The 18,419-nt window shown below is 50.2% G+C and overlaps 2 protein-coding genes across 3 annotated transcripts in view; one reads left to right on the top strand and one right to left on the bottom strand.

Moving 5' to 3' along the window:
* The first annotated feature begins 285 nt into the window (after positions 1–285).
* Sh2d2a (SH2 domain containing 2A) lies at positions 286–9,261 on the top strand. Of its 2 annotated transcripts, XM_069990222.1 has the most exons (10): positions 286–403; positions 1,019–1,176; positions 1,710–1,784; positions 1,939–2,114; positions 3,166–3,255; positions 3,446–3,614; positions 5,659–5,808; positions 6,018–6,296; positions 8,199–8,366; positions 8,815–9,261. In XM_069990222.1, the coding sequence occupies exons 1-9, from the start codon at positions 370–372 to the stop codon at positions 8,340–8,342; spliced, it is 1,275 nt and encodes a 424-aa protein (XP_069846323.1). In that variant the 5' UTR covers positions 286–369; the 3' UTR covers positions 8,343–8,366; positions 8,815–9,261. The 2 variants fall into 2 exon arrangements, with proteins under 2 accessions (XP_069846323.1, XP_069846322.1); XM_069990221.1 differs by having other exon boundaries at positions 8,199–9,261.
* Positions 9,262–15,265: 6,004 nt separating this feature from the next.
* The window catches only part of Prcc (proline rich mitotic checkpoint control factor), a 34,643-nt gene continuing 31,489 nt past the window's right edge, over positions 15,266–18,419 (bottom strand). Inside the window, exon 7 of the mRNA XM_069990220.1 lies at positions 15,266–15,699. Coding sequence (XP_069846321.1) covers positions 15,613–15,699 — 87 coding nt within the window. The 3' untranslated portion in view covers positions 15,266–15,612. The remainder of the gene's footprint in view (positions 15,700–18,419) is intronic.

Below are 18,419 nucleotides of genomic sequence, written 5' to 3'. Positions count from 1 at the left end.
TCTCCAAGCATAATTCTAAGTAGGGGTCTTTGAGAAACGCTGGGTAACTCACAAAGCTTATCTGGGATGAAGAAGTAGAAGAATCTGGAGGGAGAAAGGTCTGAGAGCAGGAAGGACTTTCCAACATTTAACCAAAGTGACACCACTACCACCACCATACTACCATCACCTTCAACTGCCTGGTTTCCGGAGGTGGAACAATGATTTTACAGCTTTCTGTGACGTGGGTCTGTTGCTGGAGGTAAAGTTGTGGGTGAAGTGACATTTCCTGTCCCTGGGGGCCGGAGTAGGAGGAGAGACAAGTTGCTGAGTGTGTAAATCTTTCCAGAGCACATACACCCTGCCCCAGGGGCCTTCTTAGGCTGCCCCATGGAGTTTCCCCTGGCCCAGATAAGCCTTCAAGGTAAGCGTGAAGCTCAGAATATGAGCGGGATCCCCTACATCTCTTCCTGAGATCCCACTTCAGGGGTGAGGAATCTACTCTAAGCTAGAGCTGGCAAGGCTGACTGGCAAGACATCCAGGTGCTGAGTCTTAGAAAGAGTCTTAGAAAGAGGAGGTAATGAGAAGGTGAGAGATGTTGGTAGGTAGAAGCTCCCAAGTTAGGAGAGAGGCCTGGCCTGAAGACCTCTGCCTCACTGTGACTGAGTCTTTTTTTGGGGGGGAGGAGGGGGGTGCGGTGGGCAGCCTAATTCCAAGGCTCTCCTTGCTGGCACTCTGTCTCCTGATAACTCCTCTGGTGGTATCAACCCTCTGGGATGCTTTAGGTTCTTATTCCTCCATCCTGAGAAACCCTCCCTCTCAGCCCTCCCGCCTTTCTCCTGTTGTCCTGATTGCTCCTCTTCCCACCAGAGGAAAACCAGTACCACTTTAAGCCTAGAGGTGGGGAGAGACAGAGAGAGAGAGAGAGAGGGAGAGAGAGAGAGAGAGAGAGAGAGAGAGAGAGAGAGAGAGAGAGAGAGAGAGAGAGAGAGAGAGAGACTTTCTAAGAGGCTCCAGTAACCATCTTTGTGCTAACAGGAAGTCATGAAGCCCCCTCCTCAACTTTCAGCATCTTCCAGCCCATGGGTTTGACACACAGAAGCTGCCAGGGCCTGAGCTCACCCCCTGAGCCCAGACAGCACACCCCAGCCAAAGAGGCTCAGTGCAGTCCCAGGACCCCCACTGTCCACACTGAGGTAAGTAGAAATATGAAGGGCGGGGTACAGCTCCCTCTTGCACTCCCAACCCTCCCATGGGTAAGGATGCGCACAGGGACACAGGTCACAAAAACAGAAAGCAGGGGTGTTCATGACACCGAGGAGGGCAGAGATGGCAGTGTCTCTTCCCGCTGCTAGGATGCCTACTAGCTCCTGTGATCCAGGGAGCTGAAGCTGAGTCTCTAGGTGAGCAGGGCCCAGTGTACTGAGTCCCAGAAGGGTACCCATGTCAGTGTCTCTGTCCGTCCAGTGTATTCCAGGCCCCATCTCACCCACTCACCCACCTAAGTATCCAGAACCTTCCCTATAACCAGCTCAGACAACCTGCCACAAGGGAAGCCTTTGTCATGTGGTCTGTGGGTGGCTTCCTGCTCCATTCTTGCCTTGCCTCCCTCTTGCTAGGGAATGACTTTCTGCACATCTGGAAATCCTTGATCCTTGCCACCTCCCCATTCCCCCCACTCCCCAGCCCAACCTCTTCCACTTAGCAGCTCATTGCTTCTGCCTTAAAGGCCCTCATGGCCCAGAGAATGGTGAGAGGAGAGTCTTTGGAAAACAAACAGCTGGAGCTGAAGAAGAGATTTAAGGTAGTGACTTTGAAAAGACTTTTCTGGGTCATTCTACCCTAAAATAGGCCCAGGGGTTAGCCATGAGGGTAAGAAAGTAGCAGCTGGCTCAGTCAGAAGAAGCCCACTGATTATGGCTGCTTCTACCACCTTGACCTCTCTCTCCTCTGCCCAGGCCCCAGGGGCTGCGTCCATCCTAGGGGATGCTGGGAAGCCTGAAGAAGTACCTGGGGCAGAAAGCAGCTGGTCTTTGCAGGCGGAGACCCGAGCTTGGTTCCAACAGACCCAGGCCCCCGGGTTCCTGCAGCACGGGGCAGCCCCAGCCTGGTTCCATGGCTTCATCACTCGGAGGTGAGCCACAGAGGAGGATACAGGCCACAGAATGCAGGAGCAGGTGGCACAGGTCTGCAGCCAGGCGGGAGTCTGTCTCCACTAGCACTCCAGTTCCCCCAGGCCTGTCAGAAGAGATCACCAGCAAGGGTCCAGCTCAGCTCTATCTGTGCTTCAGTGTCCCTCTCTAGGCTCCCTTATCCTACTGCCTCAGGCCTCTAGAGCTTAGGCTCTGCCTCTCTTTCTCTCCTTTTCTAACTCCAGTTTGTGTGGGTGTGGGTGTGTATATACTTACAGCTTTTTGGTTATTAATTGGAAACCAGAGTCTCATGGACTTTCCTGCCCTGGCTGGATCTGACATCCTCAGATCTCAGCCTCCTGAGTAGCTGGGATTACAGGAACGAGCCACCACCAGCATCATCTTCTTCCATCTCTCTCCAGCCTACTTCTCTTTTACCTCATCCTTTCCCATCCTCCCTCCTCCTCCATTTCTCAGCCCTACCTCTCTCCTCCTTCCTCAGCTCCCAGTCTATTTGTGACTTCAGAAATCTAGAAGCCTGCCGGGCACCGGTGGCTCACACCTGTAATCCTAGCTACTCAGGAGGCCGAGATCTGAGGATTGCAGTTCAAAGCCAGCCCAGGCAGGAAAGTCCGTGAGACTCCTATCTCCAATAAACCACCAGAAAACCGGAAGTGGCGCTGTAGCTCAAGTGGTAGAGCACTAGCCTTGAGCTGAAGAGCTGAGGGACAGTGCTCAGGCCCAGAGTTCAAGCCCCATGACCGACCAAAAAACAAAATCTAGAAGCCTGTAGCTGTAGGCACAATCTCTCCAGGCTGTCCAGCCAGGATGAGGTTGCACAAAGATGCAGGCCTGGAGGTGTCCCAAGTGGGACTTCCAGCTCCTGTCCACATCTAGGCCTAGAAGTGGGAAAGCATCACTTCTCTCTCCATCTCCAAGTAGCCATCTGCGTGTCCGCTTGGAGGTGGGGACGCCTAATGAGGGCCAGGAAGCAGAAGCAGGAGGCTAGAAGAGCCAGAGCAGGATCCCACCATTTCTCTCCATCACCAACAGGGAGGCGGAGAGGCTGCTGGAGTCCCAGCCTCAAGGATGCTACTTGGTGCGGTTCAGCGAGAGTGCTGTGACCTTCGTGCTGACCTACAGGTGAGGGCCGAGGGGTGTGGCTCCTGGCTGCTGGAGGGGCGGGGCTCCTGACACCACCCTTCCCAGGAGGAGTGAGGAAGTCTCTGCAGCTTGGGAGACCCTGGCACGGGGTAGGTAGGGTCGTGCCTTGAACTGCTGGCCTTGGCCTGGGAGAAGGGATAAGTATCTGATCCCAAATGGTGCCCTTTAGGAGCCAGACTTGTTGCCGCCACTTTCTGCTGGCCCAGCTCCGGGATGGGCGCCACGTGGTGCTGGGCGAGGACAGTGCCCACGTGCGGCTGCAGGACCTGCTGCATCACTATACAACGCGCCCGCTCATCCCCTATGGGGAGATACTTACCCAGCCCCTCGCTCGCCAGGTACACCCACGCCCCCACCCACCCTGACCTAAAACCTCAGGTTCTGAGGCCCACTCAGACCCCTGCTTGGAGCATATGCCCAAGATGACCCAGTGATATCTCTCTTGCCCACTACTTTGCCAGAAAGGTAATGTTGGTGGAGGAACTCAGCCCAAACTCATAGCCTGCAGGCCAGGAAGAGGCCTGACACGCAGTCATATTTCAAAAGTAGGCAGTATTTACTGAGCGCCTGGGACCCAGAATGACTGGGAGGCAGGCCTTGGGACCTATGGACCTTTGCAACAACTAGGACAGTCAAGTAATGGACAATATGATGCCAAGGGAACAGAGTGCAATTTATCATAGCAAGAAGCCTTGTCAGGGAGGGCTTCCATGAACAAGTTCAAGAAGGTTTCTTTGGGTTTTTTTTGTTTTTTTTTTTTTGTTTTTTTTTAATTTTTTTGGGTCCGGTTGTGGGGTCTGAACTCTGGGCCTGGGCGCTGTCCCTCAGCTCTTCAGCTCAAGGCTAGAGCTCTACCACTTGAGTCACAGCTCCAATTCCGGCTTTTTTCATTTTGCTTATGTGGTGCTGAGGAATCGAACCCAGGGCCTCAGGCATGCAAGGCAAGCGCTCTACCACTGAGCCATCTTCCCAGCCCAAGGTTTCTTTGTTTTGTGCCTATCCTGAGGGCTTAAATTTAGGGTCTCATGCGTTGCTTGAATTTTTCACTCAAGGCTGGCACTCTTCCACTTGAGCAGACCTCCACTTCTGATTTCTTTGCTGGTTCCCTGGAGAAAAGAGTCTCTTGGATTTGTTTACACAAGCTGGCTTTGAACCAAAATCCTCAGATCTCAGTCTCCTGAGTAGCTAGGATGACAGGTGTGAGCCACCAGTGCCTGGCTAAATTTAAGTAGTTCTCTGAAGGGCTACTTTGCATGGTTCTTACAAGTGAGAAAGTAACAGTGAACAAGATTACCCAAAATATTCCAACTAATAGGAATAGGAGGCAGACATAAAGTAATACAGACAACAAACCAATAGTGTGTAGTATATAATAATAATAATAATAATAGGGCTGGGAAGTTGGCTCAGTGGTAGAGCGCTTGCTTTGCATGCCTGAGGCCCTGGGTTCGATTCCTCAGCACCACATAAGCAAAAAGAAAAAAAAAAGCCAGAAGTGGCGCTCTGGCTCAAGTGGTGGAGCACTAGCCTTGAGCTGAAGAGCTGAGGGACAGCGCCCAGGCCCAGAGTTCAGGCCCCACAACCGGACCCAAAATAATAATAATAATAATAATAAGGAGGGTTCTAAGAGAAAACCGTGATGGGGAGTGATAGAGTAGTTTCACATATTGCAACATGAAGAGCAGACACCTGTGGCTCATCCATAAACCTAACTACTCAGGAGGCTGAGGTCTAAGGACTGAAGTTCAAAACCAGCCTATAAAAATAAACAGTCCCTGGGCAGGGAAGGTGGCTCAGTGGTAGAGCGCTTGCCTTGCATGCATGAGGCCCTGGGTTCGATTCCTCAGCACCACATAAGCAGAAAAAGCCAGAAGTGGCGCTGTGGCTCAAGCGGTAGAGCGCTTGCCTTGAGCTGAAGAGCTGAGGGACAGCACCCAGGCCCAGAGTTCAGGCCCACGACTGGCAAAAATATAAATAAAAAATAAATAAACAGTCCCTATCGTGATCTTTTTGAAGTTAAAGACTTTTAAAACCTTGTTGTTTTATTGTTGTTGTTGTTGTTGTTTTAAACAACCGTAGACACAAATGAGAGACTAGTCTGGTCACCGCGTTCTAGATGAAATTAAATTCAACACTAAAGATCGCCTGTGACCAGAGTTTGCTCTCTCCTTTATCCCCTGGCCTCCTTGCCTTCTCCATCACCTTTTCCTCACTCAGAGAACCCAGTCCAGGCCAAATCTATATCTTCACTTTTCTCTTTCCCATCCTCTTGCACCAAATTGCTTTGTCTTCAGGAAGCCACCTGCCACCCCCCCACCTCAACCCCTCCACCCCATCTCAACCCCTCCAGCCCATCTCTCAGGCCTCCTCCTTTCTAAGCAGACTCCTGACCCGGCTGGACTTTCCCTAAGGAATGAAGAATCAAATTCTGGAAGCAAAAGCCAGGACCCTATCCCCAAGCATAATCCACTCATCAAACAGGAGCAGGCCCCCGCCTTAGAGCACAAAGCGGGAAGCCTGGAGCCAAAGGAGGTACTGTGTTGAACAAGAGGGCTTGAGGGAGGGAACCGGGACTGAGGAGTGGAAGGGGGCTAGCTACAAAAAATGCGGGGAGAATACAGAAAGGGAGGAATAGTGCCACCAAGGCAGAGGCGAGGCCTAGGTGATGGAGGGGTAGGTTTTGGCCTTGGCTCCATTGCGCTCACTGACATTCTTCTTTCCTTCTCATCTAACCTTTCCAGCCACCCAGGCCCAAGCCTCCCATTCCTGCCAAACCTCAGCTGCCCCTCGAAGTCTATGCAAGCCCCAAGCCGCGACCCTACCCAGCCTTACCCCCTAAGCCCACCAACCCTATTTACCATGAGCCTGATGAACCCATAGCTTTCTATGCCATGGGGCGGGGAAGCCCTGGAGAAGCCCCCAGCAACATCTATGCTGAGGTGGAAGGACCACCTGAGACTGTGTCCATCAAGCACCCTGTTCTCCGGAAGTGCCAGTCCAGGCCCGTCCCAGGAGTCCAGGTAACATAGGGGTTCAGGGAAAGGTGAGTCAAGAAGCACTTCCTGAAAGCTACAGCGGGGTGGGCAGAGAAATGTGCAGATAGGATGCTAGGTGAAGATGAAGGTTAGAGTCTGAGGTGATCTGGAAGGGATGCAAGCAACTTTTCTCCAGATCCAGAGATTGAGCCCTCTCCTCTCCCTGGATCCAGGCCTCCTCCTCACCCCGCTCCCACACTAGCTTCTCAGAGAAAATGGAGACCAGAGTGGGAGTCTCCATGTGGGCCTCTAGCTCCCTCCATCTTGGCCCTGCCATCCTAGAGAAGAAAAGTACTTGGGCTTCTGTGTGTTACCTCAGATGGGGTTAGGACCAGGTCGCCCACACTCCTGTCTCCTTCTGCACACTTATCTCTCTCTTAGCCCCTAAATGACCATGTTTAGATATACATTCAGGATGTGGTATTGTCATGAAAGGTGTTATGTTCACTTACCACACCCTCTCTCTGCCTCTGTCCCCCCACCCCCAGGCCCTGCCCCACTTTTTCTACCTGCTGAGACTCCAGGGTCCCCCCAGTCCATATCTCCATCCAAACCTCTCCAGGCTAGACAGCTCCCCCAGGGTCCTACATCCAGTCACACCCCACACAGTCAACACCACACTCACCCTTGCTCACCTAAACTTCTCCCTCTAAGTCACCCAGCTAGCCAAGCTCAAATCATAGGGCTTCCTCAACATCTCTCCCCTCATCCCTCTCACTCCCCAGACATCTCTAACTTCTGCTGGATCTCTTCCTAAATTGCTCACTCCCACAAGAGCCAGCCTCCCTCAGGACTTTGCCAAGAACTTCATTTGTATGGGGGGGGGGGGGGAGGTTAGGCACTGGGGCTTGAACTCAGAACCTTGAGTCCTTGCTTGGCTTGGTCACTCAAAGATTGCACTTCACCACTTGAGCCACAGCTCCGCTTCTGTATTTTTTGCTGGCTAGTTAGAGATAGAGTCTCATGGGCTTTTCTCCCTGGGCTGATTTCAAACATCAGTCTTCAGATATCAGCCTCCTGAGTAACTAGGGCTACGTGAGCCCCTATTGGCTGGCAGAGCCTCTTAGCACCAGTCTGGTCCACTCTGCCCCAAAGAAACTAGAATGGCCTTTCTGAAAAGCTGCCTGATCACTTAGGCCCTCCACATTTTGGTGAAGGAGGATGCTACCTCCACTACAGAACTATTCACATTTCTTCAAACTCGCCAAGTGGCTTCAAGCCTCCTGGGCTTGCACCCATCAATCTCTCTGCTGGGCTGGGAAGATGGCTCAGTGGTAGAGCGCTTGCCTTGCATGCCTGAGGCCCTGGGTTCGATTCCTCAGCACCATATAAGTAAAATGAAAAAAGCCGGAAGTGGCGCTGTGGCTCAAGTGGTAGAGCGCTAGCCTTGAGCTGAAGAGCTGAGGGACAGCGCCCAGGCCCAGAGTTCAGGCCCCACAACCGGACCCAAAAAAAACCACCATCAATCTCTCTGCTTCTTGCCACCTCTTGCCAGGCTCATCCTTCTGCTGCCCCACAACCTTCTAATCATCCTTTCAGACATGTTTGCCTTTCTCCTCTGGAAGAACTTCCCCCACCTGACCTGATCTGCTTACAGACACCTGTTTTACTGCTTGCTGATCACCTGAGGCACCCATTTTCCCCATCTCCTTCCAGCTCCCCATTTCCCTAGCATAAGTTTGTTAAGGCAGAACTGGGACTTACTCAACTGTTTTCAAAGCACACATAGACAAGAACTTAGGAAATATTCATTGAATGAATTCTCATTCAACCCTTTCTCAAGGGTTTTATACTCCCTCTTATGCTTATGCTTTCTCTTCTCTCTTGAGATGGCAGATGGGTCTAAGAGAGTAGGAGTGTGACCTAGGACTGTTCTTCTCTCTGCAGAATCCAGGTGGCCCACAGCTGCATTCGGAGAACTCTGTTTCTGGACAAAGCCCTCTCTTGCCCCAGCAGCCCCCACTCCCATATAGGCACACCCTTCCCCACAGTCTTTCTAGACAGATGCTGCAGGACAGAGGACAGATGTGACTCTCCCTTGGACCTCCTTCTTCAGTAAGTGGAAAGTCTGAGCTTGAAACATCAGGTCCACAGACCTAGGTGCCCTTCTCAGGAACTGTGGATGAAACAAGCACAGGTGATCAAAGCTGGGAAGGACCTCAGCCCTCATCAATTGCAAGAATGGCAAAGAGATGTCATCTTGCATGCCAACTCTAATCCATTGGTTGTGGCTGCCTAGAGGGTAGCATTGGAAAGGATGTTAAGGTCACATCTGAACTCAGCAGAAAAGAACATCATGATTGATTAGTGATGTCTGCTGTGGATGCAGAAGGGAAAAGGAGCAGTATTTCATTGGCTCTTGCTGATCAAGGTCAATTCCCTCTCTGTGCAGATAAGGAAATAAAACCAGAGAGGGATAGTGACTTAGCCAAGGTCAAAGACTAGAACCCAGGCTTCCCTGGGTTCAATTTCTTACTGCATATGCTCTAACTCTTCTCCACAGGATGTGACAGAGATTTCCTCAGATAGAAAGCCTGGCTGCTTTCCACATGGGGCCTGGGTGCTAGCTCCTCTCCTTTGGATACTAGTGTAGCCCTGAATATTGAAAGGTCTGGCTTCCACCAAGAAGCCTGAAGGCTGGAAAAACAAACGTGCAGTGTGCCTCATCTTAATAACACATGCTCCCTCCTGAGAATCCCCAAGAATCAAAGGGTTAGGTGCTTGCTGATCCTCTGAGATGGTAAGAATTATGCTAGAGGGCCCTGCTGGCTCTCACCACCCTGGTTTCTCCTCCTGGAGTCTAATTTCCTTGGCCTTCTGATTCTGAGTCTGGGCCCTGGTCCAATGCTGCTGTTGTCTGAGGAATGGTTTGGTGAGAACAGATGTTAGAACTTGTTTTGTTGATTGTCTGGCTAATAAATCATCACCAACAACCTCCCCTCCACAGGGATCCAGGTCATCGAGGCTCCTTTTGTCTGTTTCTCTCTGACTTCCTCTGACACTGTGGTTCAGAGGTTCAGAGGGGTGAGAACAGAGGTTCAAAGGGGTGAGAACAGGGGATTCTGGGGGCTGGAAGACACCTGATCGAGGGTTATGCATGTGTTAGCCTAGGGCTGAGAGATACCAAGACAATACCAAGAGATACCAAGGGCCTCTGTTTGAAAGCATTCCGTTTCTAACTGGGGTGGGCTGAGTGGACAGTCAAGGCAGAGAAGTGGCTTCATCACTTGGATGTACCTGAAAAGAGACACAAGGGGCAAATGGTTCAGGGACAGCCTGAGCCTCCTCTCCTTCACCTCCTCTCCACCCTCTCTGTCCAGCACAAGACTGGGGAGGAAGAAAGTGCCTTTGAGCATGGGACCTCATCTTCCTACCCTCTTGGACTTTTAGGTCCTTTGCTCACTTAGGACCCCATTCTGTCCCCTGCTCCTCTTGTTCTGTTTCTTCACTACCCAGACCCATTCAGGACCAGTGTCCTGCCCGACTTGGGTTTCAACCACTGGAGGAATCTGCCCTGAGTCTTGCCTCAGACTGGAGTCTTTAGAGGTCTGGTCTTCCAGGCTCAGAGCAGAGCTGGCAGGGAAAGGCTTAGGCAAAGTCATTCATGCAACAGTTTAGTTAAGGCAATCCATGCCTGTCTGTCTGCTTCCACAAAATGCTCTCCGCCTGAAGCACAGGGTCCGTCTGGCAGATTCTTGCCTCCAACTGCCTTCTGGAGGCCTGGGCATTGCCATTATCACACCACCTCCAGCCTGGCCCTGTGGCTGTGCCAGCTCCAATGACTAGCCATTTCCCTCCTTTCCACTCCAATGCTGATCAGCTTAAGGAGAAATACGATGCTGAATCAACAGACATGGGGTTATACTTCCTTTGTCTATAGGTCTAAACCCCTCCTGAGCAAGAGGATAGGATGGCAGCAAGGAGCAGATGGCTCTGCTGAGTCAGGAAAGCTAAAAGCACAATGAAGTCTCAGATGAGACTCTGGAGTTTTTTCAAGGTGGACTCCTTGTGGTGGTGGAAGGATACACTGTGGTTTGTTGTATAGCAAGGGATGGGATCAGATGAGAAACCAAAGGCCCCTCCAGACTTCCAGATAAAACACAATGGCCAGGTGGGGAGAGGGGCAGAGATATTTTCCTTTTTTTCTTTTAGTTGTGGGGCTTGAACTTGGCCTGGGCGCTGTCCCTGAGATGTTCAGCTCAAGGCTAACACTCTACCACTTGAGCTACAGCACCACTTCTGGTTTTCTGGTGGTTAATTGGAGATAAGAGTCTCACAGACTCTCCTGCCTGGGCTGGCTTTGAACTGTGATCCTCAGATCTCAGCCTCCTGAGTAGCTAGGATTATAGGTGTGGGCCACCAGTGCCTGTCTTGAGATGTTTTTACTACAGGACAGGGTGGGGTCTAGGACTCTATACCATCCTTTTTTTCTATGGGGTGACAGGATTCAGGGAACGTGATCACGGGACCTGGATTACCATGTTGGCAGTGTGCTAGCTAGCTGTGCAGCCTTTAGCAGCCCTTTTCTGTGCTCCGGTCCCCACATTCTTTATAAATCAGAGCTCATATTTGATTTGCATACTAGTTTCCTTAACAGACTATCCCAACTACAGGCCTGCTGGGGCCAAAAGGAACTTCGGATACCTATCATAACCAACTTTTATCCAGGAGGTCTGTGTGGGGAGGGTGGTCATGGGGTTTGAACTCAGGGCTGTGTCCCTGTAATTTTGCTCAAGGCTAACACTCTACCACTTGGTGCCACAGCTCTCCTTTCAGCTTGGGAGTGGTTAATTGGAGATCAGAGTGTCACAGACTTTCCTGCCTGGGCTGGCTTCTAACTGCAATCCTCAGATCTCAGCTTCCTGAGTAGCTCGGATTACAGGCATGAGCCACCAGTGCCCAGCTTCATAACTAATTTTTTGTTTATCTAAAGAGGAAACTGAGATCTAGGGAGGATAGCTGGAGGCAGTCAGGGCCAGGGCCCAGGTGCTGTGATCCCAATCCAGTGTTTTGATAGCAAGAGATTCCTGGTAGACCAAAGTATAAGGTTCCAGGCCTGCCTGAAGTCCAAGGCAGTAAGTTGTGGTATAGTTCAGTGGTAGTGTTGGCCTAGGATGAATAGGACCAAGGTTCTATCTCTAGCACTGAAAGGGGGAGGGAGGGAAAAAATCAAGGTGGCTAAAAACAACTAGGAGGAATCCACCCAACCCTGACTTCACTACCAAGCTGAGGCCTGGGGCTGCAGTAAAACTTTAGGATGGAGTGGTTGAGTAACTTGAGCAGAATGGGGCTGGGCAATTATATTAAGACTTTCCCTCCTCTGAAGACAGATTCCTCATGCCTGGAGAAAGTATTCTCAGCTGACTCAGTCTTCCCATGGTCAACCTCCCTCATCCTTCCTCCCTCCTCAAGCAGTGCCTCTCTGGCTCAGTCTAGTCTGCAGGATGGTCTCTCACACCAGACTACATCCCCTCAGAATGGAAGGCTTTGCCATGAGCTGCAAGCATTGCTCCTACCACTCTCAGTCTAGCTCTTCCCCAGGCTTGGCTCCTTGGGCATTATGGCTCTCCACATCTTTTTCCTACTCCTGCCCTTTTCATTCCATTGGCTTCTCCAGCTAATATGAGACCGTCCCAAGGCCACCTGCGGACTGAGCATGATGGCCCACACCTGTAAAGCTAGCTACTCAAAAGAGACGAGGGGCAGAGGAGGTGGCTCAGTGGTAGAGCGCTAGCCTTGCATGCTTGAGTCCCTGTGTTCCATTCCTCAGCACCACATAAACAGAAAAAGCTGCAAGTGGTGCTGTGGCTCAAGTGGTAGAGCACTAATCTTGAGCTGAGGGACAGCGCCTAGGCCCAGAGTTCAGGCCCCAAGACTGATAAAAAGAGAGAGAGACAGACAGACAGAGAAAGAGACAGAGAAAGAGATAGAGATATAGAAACAGACAGAGAGAGGGGGACTTCAGAGTACCTACCTAGCAAGTGTAAGGACCTAAGTTCAGACCCTAGTACCCTAAAAGTCACCTGAGATTAGTGTCTGGGGGTGGGGGAGGGGCAGGGAGTGGAAAGCTGTAACTCCCAAACCTCATCTGTCCTTATTCTGCCAGTTGTCAACCTTAGACTACCCCTGAAAATAAGCTGAACATGGGTGGATAGAAAGGAAAGATAAACAGCAAACAACTAGAGCATTCCAGCATCCTCGCCACTGTTCCCCAGCCAGAACCTAGGCTTGCCCCTCAATAGATTGTGTGTACGCGCGCACGTGCTGATACTGGGCTTGAATAGAGTCTGGGCGCTCTCCCTTACCTCTTTCTACTCAAGGCTGGCACTTGAGCCACACCAACACCTCCAGTTCCAGCAGAGTATTATGGATTTGTCTGCCTGGGCTGGCTTCAAGCCGTGATCTTCAGACTAACTACAATTACAGGTGTTCTGTCACCAACACCCAGCAGACTGAGGCTTCTTGGGCAGCAAGTCCAGCACCGCAGTTGGGTGACAAGATGGCTGAATCTTCCCCAGGGGCCGTGCCATTGGGAAGACATGAAACTCTCTCATTATGACACTTTCCCACTTGGTTTGGTTTGTAATGATGACTGCTACCATGCCAGTTTTAGACAAGTATTTTTTTTTAGGGGGGAGGGCGGTATGGGTCTTGAACTCTGGGCCTGGGCACTGTGCCTGAGCTTCTTTTGCTCAAGGCTAGTGCTCTACCACTTGAGACACAGCACCACTTCTGGCCTTTTCTGTGTTGGTGGTAATGAGGAATCAAACCTAGGGCTTCATACATGCTAGGCAAGCACTAAGTCACATTCCCAGTCCCAAAATGTTATCTCTGATAAGACTAAAAAGTGATTCCTTATAAAAGCGAGGCCTAATGGGCTGGGAAGGGGTGGCTCAGTGGTAGATCACTTGCCTTGCATGCCTGAGGCCCTGGGTTCGATTCCTCAGCACCACATAAGCAAAAAGAAAAAAGCCGGAAGTGGCGCTGTGGCTCAAGTGGTAGAGCGCTAGCCTTGAGCTGAAGAGCTGAGGGACAGAGTCCAGGCCCAGAGTTCAGGCCCCGCGACCGGACCCCTCAAAAAATAAAATAAAATAAAAATGTGGCCTGAAGGTGGCATGCAAGAGGATTCAGAGATATTTATTCCAATTCTACCATCTTACCCTTCCTGATCACAGTGCTCCTAAAAAGAAAACTTCTAAATGAGAACTACAGAGAGGGTAGAGCTCACATGGGAAGGGCTGCACCTTCCTCACACTGGAACTAAGGAAGCCAGCACTTGGCTCAAGGGGATCATGAGTCTTCTGGGTCCTGCTGAACCATCCTGCCATCTAAGACACCCTGTAGGGGCAGACCTCAGCTTTCAGCCCTGGCCTGGGGGGGACAGTGGGAATGTGGCCAGAGCTGATGCCCCTTACTAAAGGCTGGCTGGATACTCAGATTTGGACATCCACAGCCTAGCCTGAGTGTCCCCAAGGGATGCAGGAGCCCCGTCTGGCTCCAACACAAAGTAGGTCAGATTTCAGATAAGCGGGTGGTTTTCCTGTAAGTGATGAAACCCTCCAATGTACTTAATGAGAAACAGACTCCATAACTTACCCAGCACACAACCTGAAGCAGCATGGTGGGATGCTTCACTCTGCCTCATCCTTCTTATTTCCAAGTTCTCCCCATACATCTTCAAACTGCCTGTGGCCTTGGCCTCACCTGTTACCAGGATTGCTTGACATTAATTCTCTTCTGTTCCCTGCAGCAGTGGACACGTGCATCTGGCACCACCTGCATCCCAGGGCTCTTAGGCAAAAGTTCCTTCAACCCTTTTTCCTACAGGTAACAATGGTGGCTAAGCCCTCCTACATGTTTGCACACCTAGTGACCAACCTTACTCAAACAATGCCCTCGGTGAGGGATCATGCCTTCTGCCCCGTCCCTCTAAGCATATTATTCTTCCAATTAATTGGAATCTGCAGACACCAACACCTCCCCTTCCCAACAAAATCTAGGAGTCTAGGAAAATCTGTTTAGCTCCCAAGTTCTATGCTGAGCTTCTAACCAGCCAAGGCCAATGACCTCAATATAAACTAGGTTCACCTTCTGACAGATATTTGGGGCACAGGTATTTGTGCTGTTCTACTTCCCACTGGATGTTATTTTATGTTTAATAAGGCTTCTATGCCATAGAAGCAAACTCCTAACATCCCTCACCCCCATATTTGTGATCACAGGCCCCTCTGAAAATCATCTTGCTAAATGAAACCCCTTTGTACAACCTAAGGGGAGGGGAAGGGAGAGGAAGGGAGGGGGGAGAAAAGGGGAGGAAGGGGGAAAGAGGGGGGGGAGAAGGAAGAGAGGGGAAGGGAGAAGAGAACAGGAGAGGAGAGGGGGCAGAGAAGAGAGTCAGGTGTTCTAGGTTGTGGGGCTTGAACTCTGCCTGGACACTGTCCCTGAGCTTTTCTGCTCAAGGCTAGGACTCTACTATTTTGAGTCACAGCTCCACTTCCAGTTTTCTGGTGGTTAATTGGAGTTAATGGTCACAAACTTTGCTGTCCAGGCTGGCTTTGAACCTCGATCCTCAGATCACAGCCTCCTAAGTACTAGCTAGGATGTGAGTCATCAGTGCCCGGCTGACACTCTTATTTCCAATTAACCACAAAAAGCTGGACGCAGAGCTGTGGATTAAATGGTAGAGTGCTAGCCTTAAGTGAAAAAGCTTAGAGATAGTGCCCAGACCCTGAGTTCAGCCCTAGTTCAGCCCTGGGACTGGCATATAAGGAAGGGAAAGGAAAAGGGAAGGAAAGGAATCATCCTGCCCTAGACAAAACCATGCATATAACCTTGATCTTCAATGGTCATAGGTCCAGTTGAAAGGGTGGACAGAGAAGAAAAAGCCAAACAGTCAAGTGAAGGGAACTTCACACATACTAAACACTGAGATCTAGCACAGGGCAGGCAGCATCTGTCAGACAATGTTTTATTTCAACAAACATCCCTGGTTAAAAAAAAAAAAAAAAAGTTGGGGAGAGTTCAACATTTTATCATACCCGCCAGAGAGCAAAACTCCCATCCAAGAACTCAAGAGCCCTTCAGAGGCGCCACTCAAGTCTTTGCAAGCTCCGACACAGAAAGGAGCTGAATTTCTAACTGGTTAAGAAAAATCTATCAAATAGGTTCCTTCTTGCAGAGGCAAGGGCTGGGTCCACAGGGAAAGAGGTCCTGGGCTTAGAGCAGCTGGGGTCCCAGAGGTGAAGCTGGAGGCCGGGCCAACTGTGCTGGCAGAAGATCTTGGGAGATCAGTTCCAGAGCCCTAAAATCCATATTTGGCTTGGGTCTGACGGCGGCTGAGCTTGTTCTCTGACCAGGTGTTCTTCAGTTCCAGCTCCCTCTCCTTAGCCTGTGGAGGGGAGGGGAGGGGGTGGGGAAATCACATAGGGTTGGTTTATATTGGGATGGAACCCAGGATCTTATTCATGTTAAGCACCCAGTCTACAATTGAGCTACAGCCCCAATCCTTAACTAGAATTTTGAAAGACTTTTTTTTTTTTTGCCAGTCCTGGGGTTTGAACTCAGGTCTAGGCACTGTCCCTAAGCTTCTTTTGCTCAAGGTTAGCACTCTATCACTTGAGCCACACACAGTGCCACTTCCATCCTTTCTGTTTATGTGGTACTGAGGAATCAAACCTAGAGCTTCATGCATGCTAGGCAAGTACTCTAGCACTAAGCCATATTTTCTTTTTTTTCTTTTCTTTTTTTTTTTTGGTGGTTGTGGGACTTGAACTCTGGGCCTGGGCGCTGTCCCTCAGCTCTTCAGCTCAAGGCGAGCACTCTACCACTTGAGCTACAGCGCCACTTCTGGTTTTTCTAGTGGTTTATTGGAGATAAGAGTCTCACGGTCTCTCCTGCCCGGGCTGGCTTTGAACTGCGATCCTCAGATAACCTCCTGAGTAGCTAGGATTACAGGCATGAGCCACCGGCGCCCGGCTAAGCCATATTTTCTTCTAACATTTTCTTTTTTTTTTTTGGTCAGTGTGGGGCTTGAACTCTAGGCCTGGGCACTGTCCCTGAGCTCTTCAGCTCAAGGCTAGCGTTCTACCACTTGAGCCACAGCACCACTTCTGTTTTTCTAGTGGTTTATTGGAGATAAGAGTCTCACGGACTTTTCTGCCTGAGCTGGCTTTGAACTGTGATTCCTCAGATCTCAGCCTTCTGAGTACGTAGGATTACAAGGCGTGAGCCACTGGCGCCCAGAGACATTTTCTTCTTGACTTGTGACTTTCCAATTTAAAAATCATTCTCCCGGCTGGATGCCAATGGCTCACACCTGTGAATCCTAGCTACTCAGGAAGCTGAGATCTGAGGATCACTATTCAAAGCCAGCCCAGGCAGGAAAGACTCCTATCTCCAGTTAATTACCAGAAAACCAGAAGTGCTGTGGTAGAGCCTTCGCCTTGAGCTGAAGAGCTCAGTGGGACAGTGTCCAGGCCCACAGTTCAAACTCCACACCGACAAAAATAGTAATAATAATTCTTCCATCGTTATAATTATAGGGAAACAGTAAATCCTTTTAGCCAGGTGCCAATAGCTCATGCTTATAATACTCAATACTTAGGAGGCTGACATCTGAGGATCATAGTTTGAAGCCAGCCTGTGCAAGGAAGTCCACAAGACTCTTATCTCCAATTAACCACCAGAAAACAAGAAGTGGAGCTGTGGCTCAAATGTAGAGTGCTAGCCTTAAGTGAAAAAGCTCAGGGATAATACCTAGGCCCTGAGTTCAAGCCCCAGGACCAACCAAATAATTTTTTTTTCAGTACTGAGATTTGAACTTAGGACTCTATACTTTTTTTTGTCGGTCGTGGGGCTTGAACTATAGGCTTGGGTGATATCCCTGCGCTCTTCAGCTCAAGGTGAGTGCACTATCGCTTGAGCCACTGCGTCACTTCCATTTTTCTAGTGGTTTATTGGAGATAAGAACTTCATGAAGGGCTGGGAAGGTGGCTCAGTGGTAGAGTGCTTGCCTTGCATGCCTGAGGCCCTGGGTTCGATTCCCCAGCTCCACATATGCAAAAAGAAAAAAGCCGGAAGTGGCGCTGTAGCTCAAGTGGTAGAGCGCTAGCCTTGAGCTGAAGAGCTGAGGGACAGCAGTGCCCAGGCCCAGAGTTCAGGCCCCACAACTGGACCCAAAAAAAAAAAAAAAAAAAAAAAAAAAAAGAACTTCATGAAGGGGCTGGGAAGGTGGCTCAGTGGTAGAGCACTTGCCTTGCATGCCTGAGGCCCTGGGTTCGATTCCTCAGCACCACATAAGAAAAAAGAAAAAAGCCGGAAGTGGCGCTGTGGCTCAAGTGGTAGAGTGCTAGCCTTGAGCTGAAGAGCTGAGAGACAGCGCCCAGGCCCAGAGTTCAGGCCCCACGACCAGACCCCCCCCCCAAAAAAAAAAGAACCTCATGGACTTTCCTGCCTAGGCTGGCTTTGAACCTCGATCATCAGATCTCACCCTCCTGAGTAGCTAGGATTACAGGCGTGAGCCACCGGTGCCTGCTACAACTCTATGCTTTTAAGGTAGGCATTGACTGTACTGCTTTAACCACACCGCCAGACCTTAATTTTATTTTACTGAAATAGAAGACCACATGAAAAAGGAAAATCATGTCTGGGATGATTTAATCAGAACAAAACTCAAGAATCCTTATGCTTATCTGACAGAATTAAAACCAAGTCACTCAAGTGGGAAGTATACAAGGAGACTAGAAGGGGTTTCTGAAAAGATGAATCAGTTACCTCTGACACCTGACCAGCAGAATGAGAGAGGCTTTGGAGGGCAAACCAGTTCACCAATAAACTATCACTTAGTCTAGAGACGCAGTTTTGCTGTTGCACTGGGTAGAATATTCAGCAACCTAGAAATTCACACCATTTTAATACAACCACTGAAATGCTGTATAAAAAACCTGAGATGGGGGCTGGGAAGGTGGCTCAGTGGTATAGCACTTGCCTTGCATGCATGAGGCCCTGGGTTCGATTCCTCAGCACCACATAAGCAGGAAAAAAAAAAAAAGCTGGAAGTGGTGCTGTATCTCAAGTGGTAGAGCACTAGCCTTGAGCTGAAGAGCTGAG

This window comes from Dipodomys merriami, unplaced genomic scaffold (genome assembly GCF_024711535.1).
Source record: "Dipodomys merriami isolate MVZ:Mamm:240054 unplaced genomic scaffold, mDipMer1.0.p SCAF_392, whole genome shotgun sequence".
Lineage (NCBI taxonomy): Eukaryota > Metazoa > Chordata > Mammalia > Rodentia > Heteromyidae > Dipodomys > Dipodomys merriami.
This window is presented reverse-complemented; position numbering and strand designations above follow the sequence as displayed.

What these genes read in the sequence shown, in the direction of transcription:
- Sh2d2a (XM_069990222.1), top strand. Translation starts at nt 370, where the DNA reads ATGGAGTTTCCCCTGGCCCAGATAAGCCTTCAAG. An exon ending in CATGGCTTCATCACTCGGAG is followed by an intron (nt 2,115 to 3,165) that starts GTGAGCCACAGA and finishes CATCACCAACAG; the next exon opens with GGAGGCGGAGAGGCTGCTGG. An exon ending in GGCCCGTCCCAGGAGTCCAG is followed by an intron (nt 6,297 to 8,198) that starts GTAACATAGGGG and finishes TTCTCTCTGCAG; the next exon opens with AATCCAGGTGGCCCACAGCT.